Source organism: Salmo salar, chromosome ssa09, assembly GCF_905237065.1.
Source record: "Salmo salar chromosome ssa09, Ssal_v3.1, whole genome shotgun sequence".
Taxonomy (NCBI): Eukaryota; Metazoa; Chordata; class Actinopteri; order Salmoniformes; family Salmonidae; genus Salmo; species Salmo salar.
In genome coordinates, this window is record NC_059450.1 from 37122114 (window position 1) to 37146747 (window position 24634).

At 42.1% G+C, this 24634-nt stretch overlaps 1 protein-coding gene across 1 annotated transcript in view; it reads left to right on the forward strand.

The window, feature by feature from the left end:
* Window positions 1-24415, forward strand: part of tmem121aa (transmembrane protein 121Aa) — a 63615-nt gene extending 39200 nt beyond the window's left edge. Inside the window, 4 exon segments of the mRNA XM_045723621.1 lie at window positions 20666-21564; window positions 21852-22022; window positions 22847-22999; window positions 23001-24415. Of these exon segments, the coding sequence (XP_045579577.1) occupies window positions 21451-21564; window positions 21852-22022; window positions 22847-22999; window positions 23001-23531 (969 nt within the window). The 5' untranslated portion in view covers window positions 20666-21450 and the 3' untranslated portion in view covers window positions 23532-24415.
* Window positions 24416-24634: the final 219 nt, after the last annotated feature.

Below are 24634 nucleotides of genomic sequence, written 5' to 3' on the forward strand. Positions count from 1 at the left end.
ATTGGTGGATAGTATATGAGGCTTTGGTGACAAAATGGATGGCACTGTGATAGACTGCATCCAGTTTATTGAGTAGGGTATTGGAGGCTATTTTGTAAATGACATCGCCGAAGTCGAGGATCGATAGTATGGTCAGTTTTACGAGGGTATGTTTGGCAGCATTAGTGAAGGTTGCTTTGTTGCGAAATAGGAAGCCAATTCTAGATTTAACTTTGGATTGGAGATGTTTGATGTGAGTCTAGAAGGAGAGCTTACAGTCTAACCAGACATCTAGGTATTTGTAGTTGTCCACATATTCTAAGTCAGAACCATCCAGAGTAGTGATGCTGGACGGGCGGGCAGGTGCAGGCAGCGATCGGTTGAAGAGCATGCATTTAGTTTTCCTTGTATTTAAGAGCAGTTGGAGGCCACGGAAGGAGAGTTGTTTGGCATTGAAGCTCATCTGGAGGGTAGTTAACACAGTGTCCAAAGAAGGGCCAGAAGTATACAGATTGGTGTCGTCTGCGTAGAGGTGGATCAGAGACTCACCAGCAGCAAGAGCGACATCATTGATGTATACAGACAAAAGAGTTGGCGCAAGAATTGAACCCTGTGGCACCCCCATAGAGACTACCAGTGGCCCGGACAACAGGCCATCCGATTTGACACATTGAACTCTATCAGAGAAGTAGTTGGTGAACCAGGTGAGGCAATCATTGAGAAACCAAGGCTATTGAGTCTGCCGATGAGGATGTGGTGATTGACAGAGTCGAAAGCCTTGGCCAGGTCATTGAATACGGCAGCACAGTATTGTTTCTTATCGATGGCGGTTATGATATCATTTAGGACCTTGAGCGTGGCTGAGGTGCACCTATGACCAGCTCTAAAACCAGATTGCATAGCGGAGAAGGTGCGGTGGGATTCGAAATGGTCGGTAATCTGTTTGTTGACTTGGCTTTCGAAGACCTTAAAAAGGCAGGGTAGGATAGATATAGGTCTGTAGCAGTTTGGGTTAAGAGTGTCCCCTCCTTTGAAGATGGGGATGACAGCTGCTGCTTTCCAATCTTTTGGAATCTCAGACGACACAAAAGAGAGGTTGAACAGGCTAGTAATAGGGGTTGCAACAATTTCAGCAGATAATTTTAGAAAGGAAGGGTCCAGATTGTCTAGCTGATTTGTAGGGATCCAGATTTTGCAGCTCTTTCAGAACATCAGCTGACTGGATTTGGGAGAAGGAGAAATGGGGAAGGCTTGGGCGAGTTGCTGTGGGGGGTGCCGTGCTGTTGACCGCGGTAGGGGTAGCCAGGAGGAAAGCATGGCCAGCCGTAGAAAAATGCTTATTGAAATTCTCAATTATAGTGGATTTATCAGAGGTGACAGAGTTTCCTATCCTCAGTGCAGTGGGCAGCTGGGAGGAGGTGTTCTTATTCTCTGTGGACTTTACAGTGTCCCAGAACCTTTTTGAGTTTGTGTTGCAGGAACCAAATTTCTGCTTGAAAAAGATAGCCTTGGCTTTTCTAACTGCCTGTGTATATTGGTTTCTAACTTCCCTGAAAAGTTGCATATCACGGGGGCTGTTCGATGCTAATGCAGAACGCCACAGGATGTTTTTGTGTTGGTTAAGGGCAGTCAGGTCTGGAGAGAATCAAGGGCTATATCTGTTCCTGGTTCTAAATTTCTTGAATGGGGCATGCTTATTTAAGATGGTGAGGAAGGCATTTAAAAAAAAACAGGCATCCTCTACTGACGGGATGAGGTCAATATCCTTCCAGGATATCCGGGCCAGGTCGATTAGAAAGGCTTGCTCACTGAAATGTTTCAGGGAGCGTTTGACAGTGATGAGTGGAGGTCGTTTGACCGCTGACCCATTACAGATGCAGGCAATGAGGCAGTGATCGCTGAGATCTTGGTTGAAAACAGCAGAGGTGTATTTGGAGGGCAAGTTGGTTAGGATGATATCTATGAGGGTGCCCGTGTTAATGGCTTTGTGGTGGTTCCTGGTAGGTTCATTGATAATTTGTTTGAGATTGAGGGCATCAAGCTTAGATTGTAGGATGGCTGGGGTGTTAAACATGTCCCAGTTTAGGTCACCTAGCAGCACGAGCTCTGAAGATAGATGGCGGGCAATCAGTTCACATATGGTGTCCAGAGCACAGCTGGGGGCAGAGGGTGGTCTATAGCAGGCGGCAAAGGTGAGAGACTTGTTTTTAGAGAGATGGATTTTTAAAAGTAGAAGTTCAAATTGTTTGGGTACAGACCTGGATAGTAGGACAGAACTCTGCAGGCTATCTCTGCAGTAGATTGCAACACCGCCCCCTTTGGCCGTTCTATCTTGTCTGAAAATGTTGTAGTTAGGGATAAAGATTTCAGAGTTTATGGTGGACTTCCTAAGCCAGGATTCAGACACGGCAAGGACATCCGGTGTTGCTGTATATATTCAGACCCATATCCCTTTAATGCTTAGAGAAGATCTTATGTCATGTGTTATTGAAGTGTTGTGGTTGCAGGTTTACTTGGCACATCAAAAGCTTTTTCTTTTGGGGTGTTGCTATAGGTCATCAAGTGCTAACAGTAAGTATCTAAATAATATGTGTGAAATGCTTGTGAGGTCTACTTTCTTGGGGACCTGAATATTGACTGGTTTTCAACAAGCTGTCCGCTCAAGAGGATGGTTCTCACTGTAACCAGCGCCTGTAATCTGGTTCAGGTTATTAATCAACCTACAAGGGTGTTTACAAACACTTCAGGAACAAGATCATCCACATGTATCAATCACATTTTTACTAATACTGTAGAACTTTGTTCTGAAGCTGTATCCGTGCCCATTGGATGCAGTGATAACAATATAGTGGCTATATCCAGGAAAGCTGTCACGTCCTGGCCAGTATAAGGTTAATTGGTATTGTAGTTTGGTCAGGACGTGGCAGAGGGTATTCGTTTTATGTGGTTCGGGGTGGTGTGTTTGTTGAAGGGGCATTTGATTTAAGTATTCCGGGGTTTTTGGGCACTGTTTGGTTTTCATGTATTCTATGTTTAGTCTAGTGTGTCTGTTTCTATGTTTGGTTAATTGGGGTTGGGACTCTCAGTTGAAGGCAGGTGTTGTCTATTTGCCTTTGATTGAGAGTCCCATATATTAGGGTGTGTTTGTTATTGGTGGGAGATTTTTCTGTGTTAGCCTTGTGCCTTGCAGACTGTCAGTAGATCGTTCGTTCTCTTGTTTGTTGTTTTTGTGTTCGTTTTGATTTAATTAAATGTTCAACATGAACAACCGCATGCCTGCTGCGTTTTGGTCCTCTTTAACCGACGACAAGCGTGACAAAAGCCAAAGTTCCGAAAGCTGGGCCTAAAATAGTGTAAAGAGATCATACAAAAGATTTTGCTATGCCTCTTATGTGGATGATGTTAAAAATATTTGTTGGTCTGATGTGATTAATGAGGAGCATCCAGACGGTGTGCTTGATGATTTTATGAAATTGCTTCTTCCAATTATTGATAAACATGCACCTGTTAAGAAACTGAATGTTAGTACTGTTAAGGCTCCATGGATTAATGAGGAATTTAAAAACTGTATGGTTGAAAGAGATTAAGAAAAAGGAGTGGCTAAAAGACCCAAATCCAGAACAAATTCAAGAAAGTGAACAGTATTATATAGAGCCATTATTGCATGGAACTCCCTTCCATCTCATATTACTCAAATGTACAGCAAACCTGGTTTATGTCATGTTTCATGTTTTGTGTGAACCCCGGGAAGAGTAGCTGCTACTTTCGCAACAGCTAATGGGGATCCTAATAAAACACCACATACCAATACCTCAGTGCTCTGCTCTGCACTGCACCGCCACAACCTCTCGCTGGTCCCCATGTGTTCTGCCATTTTAATTCAACTGTTGATTTAAAGCCTCAGCTTAACAGCCCTCGTGCATGCATGCTTTCATTTGTGTCTGTGTGAAGCCTTTCTTATTATGTTTGCATGTCTGATTGATCATTCTTTAATGTCAAATCAAAATCAAATAAAATGTTGTTTGTCACAAGCTTCATAAACAACAGGTGTAGACTAACAGTGAAATGATTACTTATGGGCCCTTCCCAACAATGCAGAGAGAAATATTTAGAAATAACAGAAAATAATAACACAAGGAATAAATACATAATGAGTAACGATAACTTAGCTATCTATATACTCGTGTACCAGTACCGAGTTGATGTGCAGGGGTATGAGGTAATTGAAGTATATACTGTATGTACATATAGGTAGTGATAAAGTGACTAGGCAACAAGATAGATAATAAACAGTAGCAGCAGTGTATGTGAGTCAAAAGAGTTATTGCAAAAAGGCTCAATGCAGACAGACTGGGTAGTATTTGTTAACTAATTAACTAACAATTTAGCAGTCTTATGGCTTGAGGGTAGAAGCTGCTCAGGTTCCTGTTGGTTCCAGATTTGGTGCATCGGTACCGCTTGCTGTGTGGTAGCAAAGAGAACAGTCTACAACTTGTGTATCTGGAGTTTGACAATTTTTAGGGCCTTACTCTGACACAGCCTGGTATAGAGGTCCTGGAAGGCAGGGAGCTCGGCTCCAATGATGTACTGGACCATACACACTACCATCTGTAGTGCCTTGCAGTCAGATGCCAAGCAGTTGCCATACCAAACGGTTATGCAGCCAGTCAAGATGCTCTCAATGGTGCAGCTGTAATATTTTTGAGGATCTGAGGGCCCATGACAACTCTTTTCAGTCTCCTGATGGAGAATCGGCTTTGTCGTGCCTTATTCACGACTGTGTTGGTGTGTGTGGACCATGATAATTCCTTAGTGATGTGGACACTGAGGAACATGAAGCTCTCGACCCTCTCCACTACATCCCCGTCGTTTCCTGTAGTTCACCATCAGCTCCTTTGTCTTGCTGACTTTAAGGTCTAAATCAAATCAAATCAAATGTATTTATATAGCCCTTCTTACATCAGCTGATATCTCAAAGTGCTGTACAGAAACGCAGCCTAGAAAAGCAGCCTAAAACCCCAAACAGCAAGCAATGCAGGTGTAGAAGCACGGTGGCTAGGAAAAACTCCCTAGAAAGGCCAAAACCTAGGAAAAAACCTAGAGAGGAACCAGGCTATGAGGGGTGGCCAGTCCTCTTCTGGCTGTGCCGGGTGGAGATTATAAAAGAACATGGCCAAGATGTTCAAATGTTCATAAATGACCAGCATGGTCAAATAATAATAATCTCAGTATTGTCGAGGGTGGAACAAGTCAGCACCTCAACAGTAAATGTCAGTTAGCATTTCATAGCCGATCATTGAGACTATCTCTACCGCTCCTGCTGTCTCTAGAGAGTTGAAAACAGCAGGTCTGGGACAGGTAGCACGTCCGGTGAACAGGTCAGGGTTCCATAGCGGAGGCAGAACAGTTGAAACTGGAGCAGCAGTACAGCCAGGTGGACTGGGGACAGCAAGGAGTCATCATGTCAGGTAGTCCTGAGGCATGGTCCTAGGGCTCAGGTCCTCCGAGAGAGAGAAAGAAAGAAAGAGAAAGAAAGAAAGAAAGAGAGAAAGAGAGAATTAGAGAGACCATACTTAAATTCACACAGGACGCCGGATAAGACAGGAGAAATACTCCAGATATAACAGACTGACCCTAGCCCCCCGACACAAACTACTGCAGCATAAATACTGGAGGCTGAGACAGGAGGGGTCAGGAGACACTGTGGCCTCATCCAATGATACCCCCGGACAGAGCCAAACAGGCAGGATATAACCCCACCCACTTTGCCAAAGCACAGCCCCCACACCACTAGAGGGATATCTTCAACCACCAACTTACCATCCTGAGACAAGGCCGAGTATAGCCCACAAAGATCTCCGCCATGGCACAACCCAAGGGGGGGCGCCAACCCAGACAGGAAGACCACGTCAGTGACTGAACCCACTCAAGCGATGCACCCATCCCAGGGACGGCATGGAATAGCACCAGTAAGCCAGTGACTCAGCCCCTGTAATAGGTTTAGAGGAAGAGAATCCCAGTGGAGAGAGGGGAACCGGCCAGGCAGAGACAGCAAGGGTGGTTCGTTGCTCCAGAGCCTTTCCGTTCACCTTCACACTCCTGGGCCAGGCTACACTCAATCATAGGACCTACTGAAGAGATGAGTCTTCAGTAAGGACTTAAAGGTTGAGACCGAGTCTGCGTCTCTCACATGGGTAGGCAGACCATTCCATAAAAATTTAGCTCTATAGGAGAAAGCCCTGCCTCCAGCTGTTTGCTTAGAAATTCTAGGGACAATTAGGAGGCCTGCGTCTTGTGACCGTAGTATACGTGTAGGTATGTACGGCAGGACCAAATCATAAAGATAGGTAGGAGCAAGCCCATGTAATGCTTTGTAGGTTAGTAGTAAAACCTTGAAATCAGCCCTTGCCTTAACAGGAAACCAATGTAGGGAGGCTAGCACTGGAATAATATGATAATTTTTTTGGGTTCTAGTCAGGATTCTAGCAGCCGTATTTAGCACTAACTGAAGTTTATTTAGTGCTTTATTCGGGTAGCCGGAAAGTAGAGCATTGCAGTAGTCCAACCTAGAAGTAACAAAAGCATGGATACATTTTTCTGCATCATTTTTGGACAGAAAGTTTCTGATTTTTGCAATGTTACGTAGATGGAAAAAAGCTGTCCTTGAAACAGTCTTGATATATTCTTCAAAAGAGAGATCAGTGTCCAGAGTAACGCCGAGGTCCTTCACAGTTTTATTTGAGACGACTGTACAACCATCAAGATTAATTGTCAGATTCAACAGAAGATCTCTTTGTTTCTTGGGACCTAGAACAAGCATCTCTGTTTTGTCCGAGTATAAAAGTAGAAAGTTTGCAGCCATCCACTTCCTTATGTCTGAAACAGAGGCTTCTGGCGAGGGCAATTTTGGGGCTTCACCATGTTTCATTGAAATGTACAGCTATGTATCATCCGCATAGCAGTGCAATTTAACATTATGTTTTCGAATGACATCCCCAAGAGGTAAAATATATAGTGAAAACAATAGTGGTCCTAAAACAGAACCTTGAGGAACACCAAAATGTACAGTTGATTTGTCAGAGGACAAACCATTCACAGAGACAAACTGATACCTTTCCGACAGATAAGATCTAAACCAGGCCAGAACTTGTCCATGTAGACCAATTTGGGTTTCCAATCTCTCCAAAAGAATGTGGTGATCGATGGTATCAAAAGCAGCACTAAGATCTAGGAGCATGAGGACAAATGCAGAGCCTCGGTCTGACACCATTACAAGGTCATTTATCACCTTCACAAGTGCAGTCTCAGTGCTATCAGTGCAGCTTCTTCAAAAATATTTGAGAGGAATGGAAGATTCGATATAGGCCGATAGTTTTTTATATTTTCTGGGTCAAGATTTGGCTTTTTCAAGAGAGGCTTTATTACTGCCACTTTTAGTGAGTTTGCGACACATCCGGTGGATAGAGAGTCGTTTATTATGTTCAACATAGGAGGGCCAAGCACAGGAAGCAGCTCTTTCAGTAGTTTAGTTGGAATAGGGTCCAGTATGCAGCTTGAAGGTTTAGAGGCCATGATTATTTTCATCATTGTGTCAAGAGATATAGTACTAAAAGGATCAAGTGTCTCCCTTGATCCTAGGTCCTGGCAGAGTTGTGCAGACTCATGACAACGGAGCTTTGGAGGAATACGCAGATTTAAAGAGGAGTCCGTAATTTGCTTTCTAATGATCATGATCTTTTCCTCAAAGAAGTTCATGAATTTATTACTGCTGAAGTGAAAGCCATCCTCTCTTGGGGAATGCTGCTTTTTAGTTAGCTTTGCGACAGTATCAAAAATACATTTCGGATTGTTCATATTTTCCTCAATTAAGTTGGAAAAATAGGATGATCGAGCAGCAGTGAGGGCTATTCGATACTGCATGGTACTGTCTTTCCAAGCTAGTTGGAAGACTTCCAGTTTGGTGTGGCACCATTTCCGTTCCAATTTTCTGGAAGCTTGCTTCAGAGCTCGAGTATTTTCTGTATACCAGGGAGCTAGTTTCTTATGACAAATGTTTTTAGTTTTTAGGGGTGCAACTGCATCTAGGGTATTGCTCAAGGTTAAATTGAGTTCCTCAGTTAAGTGGTTAACCTCCCTGGGCAAAGTGGGACGTTTGCGTCCCACCTAGTCAACAGCCAGTGGAATCGCGTGGCGCGAAATACAAATACCACATAAATGCTATAACTTCAATTTCTCAAACATATTACTATTTTACACCATTTTAAAGACAAGACTCTCGTTAATCTAACCACATTGTCCGATTTCAAAAAGGCTTTACAGCGAAAGCAAAACATTAGATTATGTCAGGAGAGTACCCTGCCAAAAATAATCACACAGCCATTTTCAAAGCATGCATATATGTCACAAAAACCAAAACCACAGCTAAATGCAGCACTAACCTTTGATGATCTTCATCAGATGACACTCCTAGGACATTATGTTATACAATACATGCATGTTTTGTTCAATCAAGTTCATATTTATATCAAAAACCAGCTTTTTACATTAGCATGTGATGTTCAGAACTAGCATACCCACCGCAAACTTCCGGTGAATTTACTTAATTACTCACAATTAACATTCACAAAATACATAACAATTATTTAAGAATTATAGATACAGAACTCCTTTATGCAATCGCGGTGTCAGATTTTAAAATAGCTTTTCAACGAAAGCACATTTTGCAATATTCTGAGTAGATAGCCCGGCCATCACGGCTAGCTAATTTGACACCCACCAAGTTTGGCCCTCACCAAACTGAGATTTACTATAAGAAAAATAGGATTACCTTTGCTGTTCTTCGTCAGAATGCACTCCCAGGACTTCTACTTTAACAACAAATGTTGTTATGGTTCCAAATAATCCATAGTTATATTGAAATAGCTCCGTTTTGTTCGTGCGTTGAGGTCCCTATCCGAAGGGTGACGCGGGGGCGCATTTCGTAACAAAAAAAATCAAAATATTCCATTACCGTACTTCGAATCATGTCAAACGCTGTTTAAAATCAATTTTTATGCGATTTTTCTCTTAAAATAGCGATAATATTCCAACCGGGCGACATTTTATTCATTCATAGACTGAAAGAAAAAGTCCTCTCGTGGACGCGCACTCCAGTGTCACTGTTCTCAGCCTGACCACTCACAAAAACTCCTGCTGTTTTTCGCCCAGAGACTGCAGAGACGTCATTCCACTTTCTGGCGCCTTCTGAGAGCCAATGGAAGCCTTAGAAAATGTCACGTTGCAGCAGAGATGCTGTATTTTTGATAGAGATGCCCTAGAAGGATAACAAATTGTCAGACAATTTGTTAGTGCCCTGTCTACTGGCCTGTAAACAGTAGACAGGGCACTTCCTGTATGGAATCTTCTCAGGTTTTGGCCTGCCATATGAGTTCTGTTATACTCACAGACACCATTCAAACAGTTTTAGAAACGTTAGAGTGTTTTCTATCCAAATCTAATAATTATATGCATATTCTCGTTTCTGGGCAAGAGTAGTAACCAGTTTAAATCGGGTACGTTTTTTTATCCGGCCGTGCAAATACTGCCCCCTAGCCCCAACAGGTTAACTGATTTTTGTCCTCTGATGTCCTTGGGTAGGCAGAGGGAGTCTGGAAGGGCATCAAGGAGTCTTTGGGTTGTCTGAGAATTTATAGCACGACTTTTGATGCTCCTTGGTTGGGGTCTGAGCAGATTATTTGTTGCGATTGCAAACGTAATAAAATGGTGGTCCGATAGTCCAGGATTATGAGGAAAAACATTATGATCCACAACATTTATTCCACGGGACAAAACTAGGTCCAGAGTATGACTGTGGTAGTGAGTAGGTCCAGAGACATGTTGGACAAAACCCACTGAGTCGATGATTGCTCCGAAAGCCTTTTGGAGTGGGTCTGTGGACTTTTCCATGTGAATATTAAAGTCACCAAAAATTTGAATATTATCTGCTATGACTACAATGTCCGATAGGAATTCAGGGAACTCTGTGAGGAACGCTGTATATGGCCCAGGAGGCCTGTAAACAGTAGCTATAAAAAGTGACTGAGTAGGCTGCATAGATTTCATGACTAGACGAAAAGCTCGTTGTTTTTTTTTGTAAATTGAAATTTGCTATCGTAAATGTTAGCAACACCTCCGCCTTTGCGGGATGCACGGGGGATATGGTCACTAGTGTAACCAGGAGGTGAGGCCTCATTTAACACAGTAAATCCATAAGGCTTAAGCCATGTTTCAGTCAGGCCAATCACATCAATATTATGATCAGTGATTAGTTCATTGACTATAACTGCCTTTGAAGTGAGGGATCTAACATTAAGTAGCCCTATTTTGAGATGTGAGGTGTCACATCACAAATGTATTCACCCCAAACTTTCCAGTGAATGGGCACCATCATTTACAGAAATCATAAACATTGACAAAATATATAACAATTAATTAAAGAAGTATAGATTAACTATTCCTTTATGCAACCGCTTTGTCAGATTTCAAAATAACTTTACGGAGAAAGCACATTGTTCAATATTCTGAGTACTGAGCCCCAAGCTATTCATTTAGCCGTCCAGCAACGGCATCCACAAAACGCTGAAATATGTTAAAAATGTTATCTTACCTTTGCTGATCTTCAGCTGAATGCACTCGGAAGGTCTCCCACTTCCACAAGTAATGTTCATTTGTTCGATAAAGTCCATAATTTATGTCGAAATAAATCCGTTTTGATGGCGCATCCAGATCACCATTCCAAAATGCATCTATCCACCGTCCACGAAAAGTTATAAAGTTCCCTCAGTGTTTGTAGAAACATTACAAACCATGTTCACAATCAATCTTTAGGGTGTTTTTAACGTAGAACTTCGATAATATTCCAACCGGACAATAGCAGATTCATTACAGAAGAAAAAAAATAAAAATGGCTAGCCCTACGTGAGTGCGAACGAGGTAAGTCAATGACAACAGGTCGACCACTTACTGTTCCGGGTATTATTCAATGAAATTGCATTGTAGAAGCCTCAAACAAGGTTCTAATGACTGTTGACATCTAGTGGAAGCCTTAGGAAGTGCAATATGACATCACAGACACTGTAGTTTAGATAGAACATCATTTGAAATGACTACAACCATGTGAGGTCAAACTTCCTGGTTGGATTTTTCTCAGGTTTTTGCCTGCCATATGACTTCTGTTATACTCACAGACATCATTCAAACAGTTTTAGAAACGTCAGAGTGTTTTCTATCCAAATATACTAATAATATGCATATCCTACCTTCTGAGTCTGAGTAGGAGGCAGTTTAATTTGGGTACGTTTTTCATCTGGCCGTGTAAATACTGCCCCCTATACTCAACAGGTTAATGTTACTACTTAGCTTCGGCTGTTGGAAGTCCTGACGAACCATGTCCAGATAAAACGTCTGGAGGGAAAAACTTGAATGAAAAAAGTTGAGTGAGGGAAAAACTACAAATATAAACGGTAATTAAAAAGTAAAAACCGTAAAGTTGTCAGGAAGAAAAGAGAGTTTGACAACAAAACGCATAGCAGCACATAAACAAGTCTGCAAGTTGTGACCGGAAATGACGTAGAGCCCTTAAATTGTAGAGCCTACAATTTTTATTCTGAGGTCTTGGCTAATTTCTTATGATTTTCCCATGAGATCAAGCAAAAATGAGAGGTTGTAGTCCTGGCACCACACAGCCAGGTCATTGACCTCCTCCCTATAGGCTGTCTCATCGTTGTCTGTGATCAGGCCAACCACTGTCGTGTTGTCAACAAACTTAATGATGGTGCTGGAGTCGTGCATGGCCACACAGTTGTGGGTGAACAGGGAGTACAGGAGGGGACTAAGCATGCACCCCTGAGGGGCCCCCGTGTTGAGGGTGAGCATGGCGGATGTGTTATTGCCTACCCTCACGACCTGGGGGCGGCCCGTCAGGAAGTCCAGGATACAGTTGCAGAGGTGTTGATGTGAGCCATCACCAGCCTTTCAAAGCATTTCATGGCTACAGATGTGAGTGCTACCGGGTAATAGCTTTTTAGACAGGTTACCTTGGCATTCTTGGGCACAGGGACTAGAGGTGGTCTGCTTGAAACATGTAGGTATTACAGACTGGTTCAGGGAGAGGTTGAAAATGTAAGTGAAGAAACTTGCCAGCTGGTCAGTGCATGCTCTGAGTATGCTTCCTGGTAATCCGGCATTTGAATGGTAACCTGTTTAACTCAGTGTGGATGTTGTTTGTAATCCATGGCTTCTGGTTGGGATATGTACGTATGGTCACTGTGGGGATGATGTTGTCAATGCACCTGTTGAGGATCCCTGCCCGGTATTGGGATTTATTGTCAAGAGACCATGGCGGGAAATTCAAAACTGCAAGAATCTAATAATTTCAATTTCTCAAACAATCAACTATTTTTCACCATTTGAAAGATAAACATCTCCTAAATCCAACCACATTGTCCGATTTCAAAGAGGCTTTACGGCGAAAGCATCAAGTTAGGTTATGTTAGGAGAGTACATTGAAAATAACTGTGTGTAATGTTTTGTCAATTCAAAGACAGGCGTCACCAAAAGCAGATAACCAGCTAAAATTATGCACTAACCTTTGACAATCTTCCTCAGATGACACTCCTAGGACATTATGTTATACAATACATGCATTTTTTGTTCCATCAAGTTCATATTTATATCCAAAAACAGCATTTTACAGTAGCGGTGAAATTCAGAATTTCTTTCCCCGCAAATACTTCCGGTGAATCAACGTTACAATTTATAAAATTACTATTCGAAAACATTGGTAAATTATAATATTGTCATTCAAATAATTATAGTTTAACATTTCGTAAATGCTACTGCATTGCCAGATTTCAAAATAACTTTACTGGGAAATCACACTTTGCAATAAGCGGGGTGCTGTGCTAAGAACAATAGGCTAGGATATACAGGTTAGCACCATCTTGTAACCATCTAATATCAATAATACTATTGTCAATAATCCCTTACCTTTGATTATCTTCATCCATTTGCACTTCCAGGGATCCCAGGTCCACAACAAATGTGGTTTCTTTCGACAAAGTTCATAATTTATGTCCAAATAACTCCAAGTTGTTAGGCTTCGGTAGGATACTCAAAAGTAGGGCGGGGGGGGAAAGTCACGACGAAAAGTAAAAAAAATAATCTATTTACTTTCGTTCAAACATGTCAAACGTTGTTTAGCATCAATCTTTAGAGCAATTTTTAACGTGATACATCAGTAATGTTTCAACCCGACCTCTCCTGTGTCTTGAAAAACGTTTTTGAAAAATGTCTCGCCTCACATGAACTCACATGAATGCGCAGGTGCGAGCAATAATGAAGTGACGACATCCCAGGGACGTCAACTTCTCTTCCTTGTCATCCGGTCTCTGTTCATCATAGACGCTTCAAACAACTTTATAAAGATCGTTGACATCTAGTGGAAGCCGTAGGAAGTGCGAAATGAATCCTTTGTCACTGTGTGATCTATTAGCAATGACTCGAAAAATAGTACAGCCACAAAATTATTTTGTTTTTCTCAGGTTTTTGCCTGCCATATGAGTTTTGTTATACTTACAGACACCATTCAAACAGTTTTAGAAAATTCAGAGTGTTTTCTATCCAAATCTGGTAATAATATGCATATCCTAGCTTCTGAGTTGGTGTAGGAGGCAGTTAAAAATGGGCACATATTTTTTTCAAAATTCTCAATACTGCCCCCTAGCCCCAACAGGTTAATGAAGCTGGTGACTGATGTGATAAACTCCTCAATGTTATCGGATGAATCCCGGAACATATTCCAGTCTGTGCTAGCAAAACAGTCCTGTAGCTTAGCATCCGCATCAGCGAATCGCTTCTATATTGAGCTCTTCACTGATACTTCCTTTTTTAGTTTTGGATTGTAAGCAGGAAACAGAAGGATAGCATTATGGTCAGATTTGCCAAAGTGATGGCAAGGGAGAGCTTTATATACGTTTCAGTGTGTGGAGTAAAGGTGATCCAGAGTTTTCTCTTCTCTAGTTGCACAGGTTAAGAAAAATATACAGGATTGTTATTTTAAAATGAGGACATTAAAGAACTAGGTAGACTACATGAAAATGTTAAAAATATATATATTCCTGCTAAAAATGAGTCAAAACAGATTTCAGTTTCCCTGCATTAAAATCCATGGCCCCTAGGAGTGCAGCCTAAAGATGTGCATTTTCGTGTTTGCTTATGGCGCCTATACAGCTCGTTGAGTGTGGTCTTAGTGCCGGTATTGGTTTGTGGGGGTAAATAGACAGTTACAAAAAAATATAGTAGTATGGTCTGCAGTTTTTTATGAGGTATTCTAACTCAGGCGAGAAAAAACTTGAGACTTCCTTAACATTAGAGATTGTGCACCAGCTGTTGTTAAGATACACACCCCTCCCCCTTACCGAAGGCTGACATTCAGTTTTGAAGATACATAGAAAACCAGCTAAATGTATATTATCCATGTTCTTGTTCAGCTTTGACTCCGAGAAAACATAAGATGTTACATTTCTTCAGGTCCTGTTGATAGGATAGTCTCGAACAGAGCTTTTCCAGTGTGTATTCTAGTGATTGTACATTCACCAATAGAATCGAGGGTAGAGGCGGTTTATTTACTTGCCGACATTGTCTCATCACGATACCCGCTCGTTTGCCTCTCTTGTGCCGTCTCTTCCTCTTTCAAATTACGGGGATTAGGGCCTGGTCCGAAATGATCCAGAGCTGCCTACTCTTTGAAGTAGAAATGAAAAGTAGAAATGTTCATCCAATTCAACACTGTTCTGATGTCCAGAAGCTGTTTTTGGTCATAGGAAATGATGGCGGAAACATTATGTACAAAACAAACGGTAAAAAAAGCACACACTAAATAGCAGAATCGGTCAGGAGCCTGTACAGCGGCTGCTATCCGCTGCAGCTTCATCTCCTCCAAATGGGAGTATCTCTATATCTGCTTCAATGTGTGATAAATCAACCAAACGCCGTATTACCCCAGACGCCAATTTCAGAGCCAGTCGAAAGTTGTTTTCCTATTATATTAAAAAGGCAATTTCGTGATGAAATACGTGTTCATGCATCAAACAAGCTTTATTGGAATGTATTCGTTATGAAACAAAGTCAATAGCAGGAAAATAGACATTCAGCTACTAGCAAATTAATGGGTGGTTTTCATTTAGGTAATGCTGCTCAGCATGGTTTGGGATCAATTCCATTTAAATTCCAATGAATTAGTATTTCAGGTTACTTCCTGAAGTGATTGTATTGAAATGGAATTGATCCCAAAGGCTTAAACACATAAGGTTTTACATTGTCTCAGCTAAACATAGAGCGAGAGAAACACTCCATTTTGACGTCGGACTAGACAAAAGCTGACCCACATGACCTTTTCATTTCCTCCAGCTGAGGGCTGGCCATCAAAGAGATGAGAGAGTGTGTGCGTCAGTGGCGGTTGGTGCTGTTTAAGATTAGCATGGCCTTATTTCTGTTACAGCATATTGGATGACTGTCATTCAAATTCCATTCACCCAGCTCAATGTAACATGAATTGGTTTAGGCTACTACATGATACTTACATTTCCCCTATACCCATCATGAGGTTGCTACAACCTACAAATGAAAGCTTACAACAAAGGTGCACAGGTTGAGATAGAAATGTGTGTAATCATGGTGACACAGTGACACATTCAGTACCACTTTGCACTCTCTTGCCTGCGTCTACAGTAGCTGATCTAGGGTGTAATTACATTTACATTTTAGTAATTTAGCAGACGCTCTTATCCAGAGCGACTTACAGTAGTGAATGCATAGATTTCTTTGTTTTCCGTACTGGTCCCCCGTGGGAATCGAACCCACAACCCTGGCGTTGCAAACACAATGGTAGAGCATGGCGTTGCAAACACCATGCTCTACCAACTGAGCCACATGGGACCAACATTGTAATCATTAGTCCCAACAGTTGCAAACTGTTTATCCCCATTTCGTTACGTTTGTTTTCATTTAAAAAATGTTTTTCAACAGAATCGGAAGAATGAATACACCCCTGATCACCCACACACACAGGTCATGTTGATAGCAGCCACATTCAAACAGCATGATCACTTTGCTCGCATCTGCGCTCTTTTTCTCTCACCTTTTTCCTTCACTTCTGGACTTCACAGCTGTCTGTGAACAGGCGAAAAAACCTTTCCAAGCCAAAGCATACCATGACCGCGAACCGCTACACACAGCCTACATCTTTGTCACCATATTAGCTAACGTCATAGTTAACATAGCTACGAGTACTAACATGTTAGTAAACCCACTACAATAACGCAGTACAGTGTACAGCAAGCAGTTTAGCAGTTACACCGACAGGCCCAGGTGGCAATACCTTTATAAAACCAAAAGCTTACTTTAACTTGGAAGAGTTTCAGTGTTGGATAACCATAGCCAGCTAGCAAACACAGCATCCCTCTCTGTTTGAGCTGGGTGTTGGAGTAGGATACACTACAGTATGCCGGCCTATCAGTATGCAAATTATCCTAACATTAATATATACAGTACACCACCATTCAAAAGTTTGGGGTCACTTAGATATTTCATTGTTTTTGAAAGAAAAGCGCATTTTTTGTCCATTAAAATAACATCAAATTGATCATAAATACAGTGTAGACATTAATGTTGTAAATTACTTTTGTAGCTGGAAACGGCCGATTTTTTATGGAATATCTACATAGGCGTACAGAGGCCCATTATCAGCAACCGTCACTCCTTTGTTACAATGGCATGTTGTGTTAGCTAATCCAAGTTAATCATTTGAAAAGGCTAATTGATCATTTTGCAATTATGTTAGCACAGGTGAAAGCTGTTGTCCTGATTAAAGAAGCAATAAAACTGGCCTTCTTTAGACTGGTTGAGTAAACAGACGCCTCACAATTCCTCAACTGGCAGCTTCATTAAATAGTACCCGCAAAACACCAGTCTCAACGTCAACAGTGAAGAGGCGACTCACAGTTGAGTACTTGTGAGGCGTCTGTTTCTCAAATTAGACACTCTAATGTACTTGTCCTCTTGCTCAGTTGTGCACCGGGGCCTCCCACTCCGCTTTCTATTCTGGTTAGAGCCAGATTGCGCTGTTCTAACATAATTGCAAAACGGTTTTCTAATGATCAATTAGCCTTTTAAAATTATAAACTTGGATTAGCTAACACTCTCTCTCTTGGTCCTCCTTAATTTCAGAATAAATGAATTTGTACAAAACTGTTCAACTAATGTCTTCCTCTCTCTTTGAGTCAACTATACACCACATTTTATGCACTGCAATACTAGCTAGCTGTAGCTTTTGCTTTCAGTACTAAATTCATTCTCTGGTCCTTGGATTGGGTGGACAACATATCAGTTCATACTGCAAGAGCCCTGATAGGTTGGAGGACGTCCTCTGGAAGTTGTCATAATTACTGTGTAATCTATGGAAGTAGGTGACCTTGAGCCTCCTAGGTTTTGCATTGAAGTCAATGTACCCAGAGGAGAATGTAAAGTAGCTGTCCTCCGGCTACACCATGGTGCTACCCTACAGAGTGCTGTTGAGGCTACTGTAGACATTCATAGGAAAACAGTGTGTTTTAATCAATGATTTGTGACGTGAATATATTTAGCGTAGCTGTATCTAAAAAGGAAAACTTTTAAAATGTTTCATTATTTTATTTTTCAGAAATTCACTGAGGAGGATGGTCCTCTCCTTCCTCCTCTAAAGAGCGTCCACTGGTGTGCTTGTGTGTGTGTGCGTGCTTGCGTGTCTCAACCCTTTGACATTTGTGTGTGTGTGTTAAACATTCCAATGAGGTACAAGATGGAGCATGTCCCTTCCCCTTGTGTGCCACATACTGTATGTTGCTGTCATCCAAATACCTCCTCTCCTCACCCACAGCCTCTCTCCTCCTCTCCTCACCCACAGCACTCAGCCTCTCTCCTCCTCTCCTCACCCACAGCACTCAGCCTCTCTCCTCCTCTCCTCAACCCACAGCGCACAGCCTAGTCCCTCTCCTCCCCTCTGCCTCTCCTCCTCTCCTCTCTCCCACACAAAATCCACACACTCCTCCCCTCCTGTCCTTCTCTCTAAGAACACATACTGTAGCTCTTCTCTACTTTCCTCTTCTTCTCTCTCCTCTTATCTCCTTTCCTCTCCTTTCCTTCTCTCCTCCTCTTCTCTCTTCTCCTCTTCCTCTCCTCCTCTTCTCTCATCTCCTTTCCTCTCCTTTCCTCTCCTCTCCTTTCCTCTCCTCCTCTCTCCTCTTCTCTCCGCACACATCATAGTCTCAGTGGCTTGTGGTGATAATCTCTCTGTTCCCAGAAAGCCCTGGCTCCCCACTGCTTGAGGCTCATCATCCTGTATTATTACACTTCCTCAATAGAAGCCTGTGGTTGCTATGGAAGCCAGCAGTAGCTCTGTTCTAGGCGCTGCCTGGAGAGTGTTAGACATAGAAATAGAATACCTAGAATGGATAAGATTTCCATTCTAGTTATTCTGTTGATGGCATTAGCTATATTAGGAGATAAACAGTGTCTCCACGATTTCTCAAGGATTTCTTTGTGATATTTTGGGGCAAAAATGCACTGACGAGGGAAAAAGTTTGCTGATATGTGGCTTGATTAAACCATATGAGGTAAATGTGCGGTGAGTGGTTGACATTGCGAGCCCTCTTATTGTACTGTGGTAAGTTTTATGCATTAACATTGTGAGGATTTGACTGTTTTATGCAATAACATTGTGAGGATATGTGTCACGGTTGTCGTACGATGAAGGAGACCAAGGCGCAGCGTGTGTATCGTTCCACATTTTATTATAACTGTGAAACTATGCAAGACATACAAATAAACTACTAAACAAGATAACAAACCGTGACGAAGAGGTGAAACATACACTACCTCAAAATAATCTCACACAAACCCAGGTGGGAAAAACAACCACTTAAATATGATCCCCAATTAGAGACAACGATGACCAGCTGGCTCTAATTGGAGATCATCCCAAAAATCCCCAACATAGAAATACAACAACTAGAACTCCACATAGAAATACATAAACTAGACAAAACCCAACATAGAAACTAGAACCAACATAGACATAAATAAACTAGACAAAACCCTCTGTCACGCCCTGACCTACTCTACCATAGAAAAATAAAAGCTTCCTATGGTCAGGACGTGACAATTTGACTGTTTTATGCATTAACATTGCGAGGATTTGACTGTTTTATGCAATAACATTGCGAGGATTTGACTGTTTTATCTAATAACATTGTGAGGATTTGACTGTTTTATGCAATAACAGTGAGGATTTGACTGTTTTATTCAATAACTGTAACAGCTGTCAAAAGGATTGGACCAAAGTGCAGCGTGGTTGTAGTTCCACATTTTATTAACGCCGTGAAACTTTTGCAATACACAAAATAACTGAATTTACAAAAACAACAAACCATGACGCAGAGAGAAACAAACACTACTCAAAAGATAATCGCCCACAAAACCCAGGAAGAAAAAAACCCTACTTAAATATGATCTCCAATAAGAAGTAATGAGGACCAGCTGCCTCCAATTGGAGATCAACCCAAAAAAGCCCAACATAGAAATAGAAAAACTAGAACTTAAACATAGAAATAGAAAACATAGAAAAACACAAAACACCCCCTGTCACGCCCTGACCTACTCTACCATAGAAAATCACATCTTACTATGGTCAGGGCGTGACAATAACATTGCGAGGATTTGACTGTTTTATGCAATAACATTGCAAGGATTTGACTTTTTTATGCAATAACATTGCGAGGATTTGACTGTTTTATGCAGAAATAGTTTATTTGTTTACTATTTGTTTATTTTGATCCACATTAACTTTTGCAGAGACAGTAGTTATTTTTCCTGGGGTCCACAAAAAACACAACATGACAAGTAACAAAACACTGGTACACTGATAGACAAGGGCAGTCACACAAATGTATATAGTGTGGTAAAATTTGCAAGCCCTCGCTTAATAAGCGGGAAATTATTGATTTTGCAACCCCTCCAAAAAAAGAGGAGTGACTGGATTAGCCCTAGATGTACCTCACTTTACAGATACAGCAGCAGGCAGCCACTTACAGTATCATGCAAAGGTCAAAGAAATCCACTGGCATGAAATATTGAATACCTGAAGAACATTACATGGTGGAAATAGGGAGTGTTATTTTTACAGTCTGAATCTAGAGAAGACGGTAACTGTATATTGAGAAGGTTTAAGGTAATGAACATGGACGTGTTTGGCAGCTCTGGAGGTATGGGGTTGTATAGGCATGTTTATTGAGTCTACTCTCCTTTCCCTTTATTGTAGTTTTTCCAATGCCAGCCCACTAAGCCGGATTAACACAGGCGTATTTTTGCAATTCAGCCAAATGTAAATTTCACAGGATATATATATATTTTGGTGTGTGTGTGTGTGTGTGTGTTATACACACCTATGTGTGTATCCCTTGTCTTCTGTATGTGGTTCCCTTTATGACACGAATCCAAGTCCTACTACTGCCCCCTGCTGTAACAGTGTGTAATCACAGGAGTTTAGACGCAGCATACAACTACAACCCAGATTGTGCTAAACTAACCCCTTATTCTCTTCTCTCTTCCTTAGACTCTACGGACTGAAAGAGGAGAGTTACTGTGGACTTGTACAGAACTCATCACAGGAACAACTCTCTCTGAGGTCTGTCTGATCAGAAGTGCGTTGGACTCCATTCTCTCCTCCTCAGTAGATTCTCTTTAGAAGCCCCACAGTGAAGACACAGTGATACCTTTGGACAATTGAAGCAAGCGCACACATTTGCCTCAGGAAATGTTCTGCTGCTGTTGTCCTCTGCCAGTCCATGTTGCTTCCGTGAGTACTCGGCCACAACAAAGTCTACAACTGAAGATATGTGGTTTTGTCATTTTCCTATGGAGCAATAAAGCCCAGCTGCTATGTTCACTTTATTACTGAGGGGATTCCCAGGTTATGGAGTTGTGTTGTGAGACCGTGATGTCAGCAGTAGAACAGCAGACTCAATGGAACTGCGCTGAGAGAGGGAATGCACCAGTCTGTATGGCTTAAACAAACCATAATATATCAATGCAATTCTCCCAACCTGAATTTGTCCCATTTCCCTCTCGGTCCTAGGAGTGTTGTCTTTTTCAAACCAATCAATGGAGGACATGTTGCGTTAGTCTAAGGAGTGGGAGTGCATTCTTTTCAATAATGTAAAAAAATCTGAATGTATCTCTTAATCTAGTAGGGATTGATATGGTACACTTGACTTTTGCCCCTAAAATAACTTTGAGAACAAACTGTAAAGTAGGACTACAAGTGAAGTCGGACTACAACTTTTGTTTTGGAGGACTACAACAGGAAGTTCAGTAGAACTATAACCCCCATTACCCACCATGGTGTTGCCACAGCCAGACAAGCGCCATGTGTGCCTGACCACAATGGTGATCATGACCAGCATGGCCTTCATGGATGCCTACCTAGTAGAGCAGAACCAAGGGCCCAGGAAGGTAAGAGGCCATTTTTTTTAAAGCTATAGTCTGTGATTCAAAAAGAATAAAACTATTAAAAGTCCAAAAATAGATGTACCAATCGGAGACTGTATCTTTGAATTACAAAATGTTTTAAACTTGGCCTTTAATCAGTGATTTTACTGTTTTGACATCCTTAGTTTTTTTGCATCTCTTTCATTGCCTTTCAATTGTTTGCTTTTAATTTATGTCAATATATTGTTTTACTGTAAAAACTGTGTTGTGATTTTAATGTTAGGTAAATAAAGTATGATGTGTATTTGTAGATTGGGGTGTGCATAATCGTGCTGGTGGGAGACATCTGTTTCCTCATCGTGCTGCGCTATGTGGCTGTTTGGGTCGGGGCCGAGGTGAAAACTGCCAAGCGTGGCTATGCCATGATCCTCTGGTTCCTCTACATCTTCGTCCTGGAGATCAAACTCTACTTCGTATTCCAGGTAGGTAGACAGGTGGGTCAGAAACCAGAGGGTCACGGGTTCGAATGGGCCGCTGTAATAGGAATTTCCAGCTGAATAAAAAGGAGAGCAGTCATTGATAAAGTCATTCAAAATCAATACGATTTAATTACAGTAATGCAGGGAGACACCTCCAGAACAGATGCATAGAATGTTTCTAACTGGCCTCTTAATATTCTAGTCAGACAGCACCAAGTGTAAACACCAGCCAGAGAGGCTTCAAGGAAGTCTGAACAAAAGGCAGTGATTGTCTGCTGCTACAAAATCACACAGTGTTTCACATAATAGAATGATAATCAGTGTCCTCAGTCCTTGTACCTCCAGTCTGGCGTCAATCACTATCAACAGATATGAGTTTAATCCATAACATCTAGTGACCATCAATCCGAGTGTTACAAACAGAACACTTGGAATCATGTGTAGTACAGAACGGGAAAACACAGAAATATGCTAAACATTGCGTTAAACACTCTAAACTGAATATGAACTTCATTCATTTTAAATATTCCCATTACAGCCGGCAACCGGAGTGTTGCTGGCATCAGTATCCCAAATACCATCTCCTTTCATTGTGCCCTTGAGCAGGATACTCCACCCCTAAACTGCTCCAGGGACGCTGCACTGTGGCTAACCGTGGAGTGTGTATGTGTGTGTATTGGCTGGGTGGCGGGGAGGGGATGCTACAACCTGATCTCATAGTTTCAAGTCAGGATTTGACAGGGCTGGATATTCACAGAAATCCTGAAAAAGACACATTTCAATATCTCTCTGACAATTAACAACAAAGAATGTCTTGTATCTTCTAGAACTACAAGGCGGACAGGAAGAGCCTGGAGACGGTGGCCCGCAAGGCTCTAACCTTACTCCTCTCTGTGTGCGTCCCGGGGCTGTACCTGGTCCTTGTTGCTCTGGACAGCATGGAGTACGTGAGAACCTTCCGGAAGAAGGAGGACATGCGTGGGGAGGCTGTTCTGGGTGGCCCTGGACCTGCTGGATGTTCTGGACATCCAGGCCAACCTGTGGGAGCCCCAGCGGACGGGCCTACCCATCTGGGCAGAGGGACTGATGTTCTTCTACTGCTACATCCTCCTCCTTATCCTGCCCTGTGTCTCCCTGTCTGAGATCAGTGTCCAGGGGGAGCACGTCTCGCCCCAGAAGATGATGCTCTACCCCATTCTTAGTCTTGTTACCATAAACATAGTGACGATCTTGATCCGTGGGGTCAACATGGTGCTGTTCCAGGATAGTAGGGTTTCCACAATCTTCATAGGGAAGAACGTTGTGGCCATAGCCACAAAGGCCTGTACGTTTCTGGAGTACAGGAGGCAGGTGAAGGAGTTCCCTCCACAGGACCCTAGCATGGCAGGTATAGCATTAGAGCTGCAGCAAGGGAACTCTGTGGGTCACAGCCACGGGCACAACCAGACCTTGCCCAATGCCACCACTAGCCTCCCCGACGAACCATCACCGACCGAGGTCATAGACACATGACCCTCGCCCATGGATAGTTACATCCTTTTCACACTGTAATGCTGAGTGGATCCATACTGTGATGGCTTGGATATTTTTCTTTCACACTGTGCTTTCCAGCAACTACCAGCGCAGTACAGCTTGGCTTAACTTGGCTCAGTAGTGTGAAAAGTGTGGCAAGTGTCTGGCCCTGGGCACAGCTAGACTGGACTAGACTTCTCAGAGCTCAGCTAGACTGGACTAGACATCTCAGAGCACAGTATGAACCCAACAAAGACTGTTTCCGTCCAATGGGGTGGCAGAAAGAAACACCATGTTTCACTGAGTCCGCTCCAGCTCAGGAAAACGGCCCAGCGCCTTGCCAGCCAGCCTACCAGATGAACTGATGAGATCATTCTGATAAAGACTGATGTGTTTTTCTATTCTATTGTGAGTGTTTCTATACTTCTCTATGGTGGACTAGCAGACAGACAGACAGACACATACAGGTGACCTCAGATACAAAGCCCAGCTCAGCTGACATGAGCTTATAGTCCACCTGTAACCAGACCTGGGTGCAAGTACTATTTGAAATAACTTCAAATACTTTATCTGGACTTGATTGAGCTTGCCTGGTACAATGGAACCAATGGAATAGTATCAAGACTGCAAACCACACCCATCTGGCACTCCAGGCAGGCTGAACAAACACAATTTTTTTTTTTTAAGATTTCCAGTAGTACTTGAACCCAGGTCTCCTGTAAACTCCTTGTCCTTTTTGACTCACTGGTATTTTTTGTAATTCCAAGACATTGTTTTTAAGTGATGGTGTAATGCTGTAATTCTCTTTGTCATTTTAAATATTTATACAGTACCAGTCAAAAGTTTGGACACATCTACTCATTCAAGGGTTTTTCTAGATTTTTACTATTTTCTACATTGTATAATAGTAGTGAAGACATCAACACTATGAAATATCACACATGGAATCATGGAGTAAACAAAAAAGTGTTAAACAAATCAAAATATATTTTATATTATAGATTTTTCAAAGCAGCCATCCTTTTCCTTGATGACAGCTTTGCACACTCTTGGCATTCTCTCAACCAGCTTCATGAGGAATTATTTTCCAACAGTCTTGAAGG